The 9,816-nt window shown below is 44.8% G+C and overlaps 1 protein-coding gene across 5 annotated transcripts in view; it reads left to right on the top strand.

Moving 5' to 3' along the window:
* The window catches only part of robo3 (roundabout, axon guidance receptor, homolog 3 (Drosophila)), a 105,308-nt gene that overhangs the window by 83,321 nt on the left and 12,171 nt on the right, over nt 1–9,816 (top strand). For all 5 annotated transcript variants that reach the window (XM_036008935.1, XM_031310901.2, XM_036008937.1 and 2 more), the window contains 10 exons: nt 238–404; nt 538–659; nt 1,453–1,669; nt 2,254–2,378; nt 4,786–4,969; nt 5,924–6,163; nt 6,518–6,557; nt 6,770–6,909; nt 7,542–7,823; nt 8,683–8,830. In XM_036008935.1, coding sequence (XP_035864828.1) covers nt 238–404; nt 538–659; nt 1,453–1,669; nt 2,254–2,378; nt 4,786–4,969; nt 5,924–6,163; nt 6,518–6,557; nt 6,770–6,909; nt 7,542–7,823; nt 8,683–8,830 — 1,665 coding nt within the window. The remainder of the gene's footprint in view (nt 1–237; nt 405–537; nt 660–1,452; nt 1,670–2,253; nt 2,379–4,785; nt 4,970–5,923; nt 6,164–6,517; nt 6,558–6,769; nt 6,910–7,541; nt 7,824–8,682; nt 8,831–9,816) is intronic.

Below are 9,816 nucleotides of genomic sequence, written 5' to 3'. Positions count from 1 at the left end.
GGTAATAATAACATGATGATATAATACTAGATCATCTAGATATAGTCATTTCTGCATTGAGTACCTTTACTCTGATTATTCTGTAAAGGGAGGTATACTTTCTCCACCACTGTTCAACTCTCCAGTGAATTGGTGAATTAAATTGCAAATGGCGTACAGTACATGCCATGTGCATAAGGGATGCAAATATATTGCATTCCAAACTGTACATCAGTTTTTCCTTCTATCCCTTCACAGCCAATCAGCAGGCAGCACATGGCAGACTGTAGCCGACATGGTCAAGATGGAAACGCACACGATCACCGGCCTTCTCCCCAACACCGTCTACCTGTTCATTGTCCGAGCTGTCAACGCCTACGGCCTGAGCGACCCGAGCCCCATCTCTGAGCCCGTCAGAACACAAGGTCAGTCTGCGCCGCTGTCACACCAAATAAAACATGACTCATATCTAGGATGGTGAAGAAAAGCCCACATCATGGTGCTAATGCATTGGCAGCAGCACTCTAAGCAGAAGTGGATATGTGTGTTTCCCCTCAGATGTGAGTCCTACAGGTCAGGGAGTGGACCACAGGCAAGTGCAGAGGGAGCTGGGAGAGGTGGCCGTCCAGCTGCAAGAGCCGCTCACGCTAACAACAACCTCCATCCGAGTGTCCTGGACTGTGAGTGGCTCTTTGTAGATTCAGTTCAATTTTAATTATAGTGTCAAATCACAAAAGCAGTTCTCTCAGGACACTTTACAGATAGAGTAGGTCTAGACCACACTCTATAATTTACAGACCCAACATTTCCCCCCAAGAGCGAGCATTTGGTGCGACTGTGGTGAGGAAAACAATCCTTTAAACAGGCAGAAACCTCGGACAGACCTGGCTCTTGGTGGGTGGCCATCTGCCGCTGCCGGTTGGGACACAGAGACACTGATACACATATACAGAAATACAGAAATATGATTCATAATAATTATAGCAGTTGGTATGATGAACAGTGGCAAATATAGAAACAATAAAGATAATAGAACTATGACTAGAAATAATAGTAGTAGCAGTGCAGGGCGTAGCAGGGCGTAGAGCAGGACCACGGCAGCTGTTGTAACCACGATTATTTTTTTTTTTAAATGATTTTTTTGGGGCTTTTCCCTTTATTGTAGTGACAGTGGATAGACAGGAAAGGGGGAGAGAGATGGGGGATGACACGCAGCAAAGGGCAGCAGGTCGGATTCGAACCTGCGCCGCTGCAAAGGACTCAGCCCACATGAGGTGAACGCTCTTACTGGGTGAGCTAGAGGCCGCCACTGTTGTAACCACGATTTAGGTGCCATCACAATCCAACAAAGTAGATCTTTGTTTGGTTTAGAGAAGGAACATTTGAGGGTTCAGTTAGAGTTAGGGAGTGGAAAAATGAACTCTTTTACTTCATCTCCATCTCTCCTCTCATATCCCCGCTCACTTCATCAAGGTTGACCGTCAGTCTCAGTTCGTCCAGGGCTACCGTCTCTTCTACCGCCCCAGCGGGGGAACCTGGCTCCTCCAGGACATCAACTCCCCCTCGGAACGCAGCACCGTCCTCCCCAACCTGCTCAAAGGAACCGAGTACGAGATCAAGATCCGTCCCTATTTTGATGAGTTCCAGGGAAAGGACAGCCGAACGTTACTGGTTCGGACTCCAGAAGAGGGTAATGAATCCGGGGACTTCTGAAACGTGCATGTACCAGAAAGTCATTCCAAGAAGACTTCTTTTAATAAACTAGGCTGCCGTTGGTTTTCTGTGACACCGCGGGGCCTTGAAAATGGCTGTTCATTAGCCTGTCTGACACCACATGAATCTCAGTAATGTTATCTCATTTTGGGGTTAATTTTTATGTCCTCTGCAATTTGGGTTCATCCATATTGATCACTTTTTTTTATTAAATTCAGCCTCCACACATTTGTATTAGTTGAGCCAAACTCTAGATTAAAAAAAGTGAGCATTTTTTGCCATCAGCACTTATAGACTTTGTATCGACCTGCCTGAGTAGCTTAGTCTGGCAAAAAAAACATTTTTAACTTTTTAAAGCACTTAATGAAACATAATTCTCCCTGCTGCTGCAGCTCACGTTAATGTTTCCTGACTTGTGTTTTTTTTTTTATGTGTCCTCACTTTTATTACCTTGAGCAATTTTCAGTTTTACATTAGTTGTACTCACTTGTTCATGAATACCACAGTCATTGTGCTGACTGCAAGTATGCTGATGAAATGACTGTCCCCCGCCTCTCTCAGTCCCCAGTGCCCCGCCCAGAGCTGTCACAGTGGCAACAGTGAAGCTAAGCAACAGCTCCAGCATCAGCGTCTCCTGGGAGCCTCCACCCAGCGAGAAGCACAACGGCGTCATCCAGGAGTACAGGGTAAACACACCAGCAGTGGCACTGGGATTCATCTGAAGGCAGCAAACACCAAACACCTAGACACATAGCACAAAGCTGCTAGCAAAACATGCTACTACTGCAGCACGCGAGGAGCTCCCTTCTACACAAAACTTGCACTTCATACACAAAATGTTTAGAATAATAAGGTTTCCTGAATTAAAATTCTACTCAATACAAATTAGGAAGATGAGGGTTATTGGCAGTGTTGGGAAGGTTACTTTGGAAATATAATAGGTTACCAATTACAAGTTAACCTATTTAAAATGTAATAGTAGTGTAACCATTTCAGTGACTTTATCAAAGTAATGTAACTTATTATATTTAATTACTTTTTTATGAATGGTGATTAAATATAAACTACTGGATATGCACTAAGCAAAATAAAGTGCTAACATAGGTCTTCAGTACACATTAGAAGCCCGGTGTGTCACACAGAAGGAAAGCATGTCTTCCCTCCTTCATTTAATATGAATGCTTGCAGTAACTTGACTTACATACCTGCACGTTTCCTGAGGTTGGACATCGAGGGTTTTGACTGCTGGCAAGCATTCTTTGCATTGCGTGGTTATGTTCAAATCCTTCTCAGATTTTTGTATGAAATGGTTTTTTTTGGGGGGGGGGTTTTCAGCACTGGATTGTGTTTTTATCCGTAGCCATAGTGGCAACTCTCAACTAGCTTGAGAGGAGACGGTTGCACTGCAAATCCAAACAGGAGAACTAATCCAAAGCGTCAGAATAGCATCGCACTTTACTAAACGGCTGTGGCTGAAAATGGCAAAAGAAGACATTGTGCACGAAAAAAACATGCAAAGCAAAATTACAAAATGAATATTATTCAACACATAGCCTAGCTTTTCACAGTTACCTTTATTTTTTATTTTATTTTAAATAAATTACGTAATGTGTTACATCTAACTAGTTACTCCCCAACACTGGTTATTGGAGGATTTTGGACAGTCACAAAAGGTTGGAATGCGATCTCTAGATGACCCTAATACTTCGTACATTCAGGTTCTACGCAGAGATACAACCTCACAGGGACAGAAAAACCTTAAGGCGGTGTTTGTAAGTCTTCAAACGTGGAGTAGAGCACACTGGTTCATGGTCAAGTCCAATGACTACTGTACATTTAATATCTGACTGATCCAACTGATGAAATGTTGCAGCCTATAGTTAGCTATTTCATCACTGAATGGAAATGCAAATACACTCTCAGTGTAGACTTATGGTATCTAAAAGTGTCACAAAAGCTAGAGATGTTCCAATATGGACACCAGCATCGGGAAAGCCTCCGATGCTGCCTTAAGGCCCTGACACACCAACCTGATAATCAGCCGTTGGACAATCTAGTGAGGTCAGTGACTCGAGTCTGTTCGGTATGTTCCATGCCGTCGTCCGTCGGAGGAGCCGTCGGCCTTCATTTTGGCCGATTTGACATGTTGAATCAGAAGGCGGGCAGTCGGACTCAATGACCAATCTGATTGAAGGAGATCTAGCCCTTGACTAGCGAATCAGTGCACTTATGTTATTGTGACGAACGGCTCTCAAAATCTGACGAAAATCTTTCAAACTGACCTTTTTTGATCAAAAACAGACTCCGAGATTCAGCAACTGTATGGCCTATTTCTCGTTTAAAATGTTTTCAGAAACACTATTTTCTATTTTCGTAAAATACGAGATCGTATTCTGAACGAGCCGTAATTAATGGTCGGCTTTGAAATTCAGGAGAAGCCAGACCCACGTGACGCATTCGTCATTTCCGGTTTTAATTTTTTGGGCGACAATACAGATTAGCGCCGCCTGCTGTTATGGGGACGTATTAAGTCTCGCCTCTTCGGTGTGTTCTGAGGCACTTTTTTGACCTCGGGGAGCCGAATGATCAGTCTGACTGCCTTTTCCTCCAACGGCTGGCCGTCGGGTTGGTGTGTCAGGGCCTTTAAACGCTGGTATTGGTATCACTGGTGTAACTGGTGTTTATGCAGCGATCAGATCCCACGTAACTGAGCCCTGAAAGAAAATCTACTTTAAAGTAGTTTATTTATGTTCTTTTTCCGTTATGACTGACCGTGAAACTGGATAGTAAGAGAAAGTTCCGTGGCGTTCATTATTTGTTCATGTTTCACAAAAGGTTTAACCCGAGCCAGACCGTACAACAAAGATAGCAATCATCCATACAGGGATGGTAGTATACAGCTGTCAAAACATAATAAAATATATGAACCGGTATCGGATCAGCACTCGGTATCGACCGATACGTCAGTTCAGGTATTGGAATCGGTATCTGGAAGCAAAAAAAAAAGGTATCGGACCGTCTCTAACAAAAACAAACCGGAGACTGAAATGAGCAGCATAATAAACGCAGAGCCACGCCTGTGTATCCCGACAGGTTTGGTGCGTGGGCAGCGGCGGCGACAACCAGACACGCTACTACATCAACAAGACGGTGGACGGAAACACGCTGTCCACGGCGCTGCAAGGCCTGATGCCCGGCGTGCTCTACCAGGTGGAGGTGGCGGCGGTGACCGGCGCCGGCATCGGCACCCGCAGTCAGCCGGTGTCCTTCCTCATCAGTGAGTCCTCAATGGCAAAAGCCATCACAGACTATCCACAACCATTCACACACATTCATACGCTGGTTTGCAAGGCTGCCATACTAGGTGCCATTCACACACATTCACCCACCGATGACGCAGCATCGGGAGCAACTCGGGGTTCAGTGTCTTGCCCAAGGACACTTTGACTGCAAGGCCAGGAATCAAACCACCGACCTTCCGATTGGTAGGCGTGTCTTCGAGTACCATGTAAAGCGCTATATAAATAAATTGTATTGTTATTATTGTTATTATTAAAAACAGCTGTAGAAATAAGAGTGGGCCAAGATGCAGATTCACTAGTACAGACAACCGTTTGTCTACAAGAAAGTTAGAAGTTAGTAGGTAAAAATAATCTCAGCGTGCTTCTTTTTCTTTAGATATTAACAGATAGCGTCATCAGTCTGTCATCAGTTAGCGAGTCGGTCCAGTCAGGCAGTCGGTCCACCACGTTGGTCCAGACTGAAATATCTCAACAATAGATACAGTAGATGGATTGCCATGGCATTTTTGTACACACATTTATGGTCTCCAGAAGATGAATCCTGATGACTTCAGTGATCCATTCACTTTTCATGCTAGAAGCGTAAACCAGTCGCTATAATTTCATCATCAGGTCAAAATTGCCAAATACTTGCAAAATGAATGGCATTCATCAGCTGTACTCTAGTGCTAGTTAGCAAAATGCAAATGCTGTGCCTGTAGACTCCCGTGTTTACCCTATTTCTATCATTTCTCACCTACTTCAGGCTCATTCATGTATTACATGGGTAATATCACTGTGTACACATGGTTAGCTTGTATAGGTTTCTTCTGTCTAAACGATACGGAAAACAGATCAACGTAGAAAATGTTCAAATGATCTGTAGTTCTCCCTCAGTTCTAATTATGTTATCTTATTTTGCCCTCCTCCCTCCTGTTTTCTTCCACCAGAGCTACCAGCTGAGCAGCCATCCATGCCAGGCGGCAGCGCCACTGGCGACAGCGGCGAGGAGAGCAGCGTGAGTCTGGCCGAGCAGATCACCGACGTGGTCAAGCAGCCAGCGTTCATCGCGGGCATCGGCGGAGCGTGCTGGGTCATCCTGATGGGCTTCAGCGTCTGGATCTACTGCCGGCGCAAGAAGAGGAAGGAGCTGAGCCACTACACAGCCTCCTTCGCCTACACACCAGCAGGTCAGGACGAAGGATCCACATGGAAGATGATGATTTTGTTACTGACTCTTGTGTCTGCTGTGAAACCTCACACGTATTTTGGAAGCCGTGCAAACGACCTAAGGTGGCATTTAGATTGTGGCCAGATTTCCTATTTATACATTTGGGAGCAAGTGTGATTTATTTAACAACCAAAAAAGGAAAAATGACCCTTAAAAGTAGTTTCTGTGGAAATGAGAACAGCTGATCTTGGATAATATAAGCATTATCTTGACTTTTTGGATATTTGAAATTGAAAGCAAAGTAGGCCACAAAACTGTACCACCCATGAGTCAGTGTACCTCTCATCACTCTCTTTCTCTCTGTCTTCTGCAGTTGGTTTCCCTCATGGAGAGGGAACAGGACTCAATGGAAGGTAATTAAATGATATGCCACAGTACATTCATACCCTGGGCCTGTATTCTGTTTAAATTACAGCAATCAGTAGACTGGGCTGATTGTTATGAATGTTTCTCGCTGTCTGTCCAGCTTTTGATTTGCTGTTCTCTCTGTATTTCCATCTGGACAGTCTTTGCCGTTGTACTGTGTCCCGCCATGTCTTAAATTAATGCCAGAATGTCTCTGTAGGCCCGGCGTGCTGGGAGGCAACATGGGCAACTACCCATGGCTGGCAGACTCTTGGCCCACCACCAACCTGGTCCACAGCGGTAAAGAGGCAGTCAACTGCTGCACCGCCAACCACGACACGGCTGAGAGATACTACAATGGTAGGATGCTGCTTAACGAGTTAATAGTTTTATTATTCATTATCGTGCTTATGGACTAGCTGTTGTGGCAGATATTCTTAGTAGGTTGAAGCATCATTGAGTACACTGATAAGTAGTGGCATTCAATGTGAGAAAACAGAGCTGACAATAGACTTTAAAAAAAGATGAAGGACGCGTCCCCATTTCCTCCCACTGTACAGAAGTGAAGCCATAATACCCCGAGGTATCAAAGCCCCGCCCATACACCCGCTCGACCAATCGCGAGTCAATCCCAGCTGTCAATCATGACGTTTCAACCCGTTTTTATAGCATCAAATAACTAATAAAAACCAAACTTATCAGAAAAATGAACATTTGAACACACATCAGCGTGATCAGAACTACCTAAAATGACAGAAGCCATCTTTGGGAAAAAATGATTGGACTTGACTAGATTTTTTTAGTTTGGTCCACATCCCATCTGCTAACATAGAGGGGGCGGGGTTTAGGACATATACTGCAGCCAGCCACCAAGGGCGATCCAGATGTTTTAGCTTCACTTATATATTCCATGCATCAACGCCTGGAGCTGAGACTCAAAACAAAGCCAGAGAACTGTGCTGAATACAATGTCCATCTTTTGTCCCGTGTAGAAGCCGGCATCTCCAACTACCTGAATCAGACGGAGAAGTACAGCATGGGCGGCTCCACCGAAGGTCCCATCTACAGCACCATCGACGCCACCAACGAAGACCTGCACGGCTTCACCTACGCCCAGCACACCTCCACGGCTCCCTACGCCTCCACCTCCATCATGCCTTTCACCAACCAGACACAGGCGCCGGCCCACAGCAGCGAGCAGCAGGATGGCGGACACTGGATCCCCCAGCCGGGGCCCTCTGGAGCGCAGTACGCCCAGCCAGACCGCTGCAGTGGTGAGGAGCTCTCTGCTCAGTACACACACATCATACAGCTTAGCAACAGAGCCAGCATGCAGCGCTGGGGTTTAAAAGCAATGCGTTGTCTGGCACCAGTTTCATGTCCAATCGCCTCCACCCATTCTAGAGCTATCAGCTCTACTGACCAATCACTACGCCTCATTCCACGCTCCCAGTTACAACCAGTCAGCCTCCAGTTTATGAAAATGAAATAAGACCTCTCTCTTTTCTTAAGCTCCTAGCTGTTCAGGTGTTATGATCAGTACATTTCTTCCTATTCTTCATTATTAAATGGTTTTCTATAATATTTTCACTAATCAAAGGATTAGTAATGCGAGAAAAAAGTAATATGCTATTTTGATAATCAAATAATTTTTTAAGCAAAAATAGCAATAATTACCTAGTTTGTCTTTGTTGTATGTGACATTAAACTGAATATTTGGATAAAGGTTTGGGATTTTTTTTGTCAGATAAACAAGCTATAGATGTTACCTTGGACTTGAAATAGTGCATTTTTCCACCGAAAGTAATAATGAACCAAGAAAATAATGAGATTAATGGCCAATGAAAACTAGTTTCAGGCCTACTATTTTCTACAAACAGTACTTTCTTTTCTATTTATCTGTCTGTATTTCTATCTATCTACATTTAAATACATGAGCTTGACTCAGCTTCAGTGCTGCACATGGGAAAAATAAGCTTTCTTGAAGGGTCAAATGAAAATAGTTTATTTTTAATAAATGTTGCTGCCCTTCTCTCATAGCCATAGTCATATCTTTCAGATCCGGGCCTGCTGGGAAATGTGACAAAGTATCTTCTTCAAGTGAGTCATTGTGCTCCTCTGTCTGTGTTCTAGGTAAGCCCAAGCAGAAGGCAATGGGTAAAGCTGTCAAGACCCCGTCTCTGACCTGGATGGAGGCGTTGCCGCCACCTCCCCCCATTGGAGAGCTGGAGCATTGTGAACCGGACAACCTGCCTCCAGAGCACGAGGACATGGACATCGGGTTAGTCAGACTCCCTCTCCCTGTCTTTCTCACACACACAAACACACACACACACACATCTCTATAACTTAGCATTACACTGCTGCCCCATCATTTAGACTTACCGTCACCTCTAACAGGCACATTAAGTATCGAGCCCAACGAGGCTCTTATGCCTCTGGCTTAGACAACTCAATTACCTCGGCCTTGGTCAATTGCTTTAGTGATTAAAGCTGTTTTCCCCACCCTTAAAACACAGTTTGCTGTGTTCTTCCTTACCAGTCACTCTCTGCAACCTCAGAGCAAACTATCATTCAGTACGCGCGTAGCAGCAATCCCACCTAGGTGGAAGCTTAGCCTCCCGCAGTGTTGCCAACGGCAAGGCCCTCTAACTGGAGTCTGAAAGAACATATTAATGTTTAAGTAGCCTAATAGCTAGCTAGAAACGAAGGCACCAGTGAGACAACAGGCCCCTCAACAATGTATTTTAAGATAGATAGATAGATAGATAGATAGATAGATAGATAGATAGATCTGTATTGTCTTTGTGCTCAGAGTACAATGAAAATCAGTTCAGCAGCTCTTCTAGCCTGGTTGACACCAGACCCTTCTCAGTTGTAACTGAGAGTGGGTCTGGGGAAGCTTCATTCACAGCCCATTTCAAAAGGGGCGTCACCAACGGACGCCGCTCAAATGCCTCTGGGCGCAATTGGATAGTCCTTCAACCAATCAGACCAGCGATCCGGGTGACGTAGCAGCGATAGCGGCATCAACGGGTTGCTGCGCTTCGGTGGCCGCCATGTTGAATGTAAACAAAAAGCTGCTCGCCGTCGCTGAGCTATATCATCGTGTAAAGCCCGCCTCAACGGTTGTGATTGGTGCCTCCATTTGGAAAAATTGGAAATGGGCTTGAATGGGCTCTTGGCCAGCCATAGAAGCATGGTAATGTATGGTAATGTTAGTTAGCAGCATGGTAATGTAATGTCAGATAGCAGCATGGAAATGTA

The sequence above is a fragment of the Sander lucioperca genome, chromosome 13 (assembly GCF_008315115.2).
Source record: "Sander lucioperca isolate FBNREF2018 chromosome 13, SLUC_FBN_1.2, whole genome shotgun sequence".
Taxonomy (NCBI): domain Eukaryota; kingdom Metazoa; phylum Chordata; class Actinopteri; order Perciformes; family Percidae; genus Sander; species Sander lucioperca.
The sequence above is the reverse complement of the archived record's forward strand: the minus strand, read 5'-3'. Positions and strand labels throughout refer to the sequence as shown.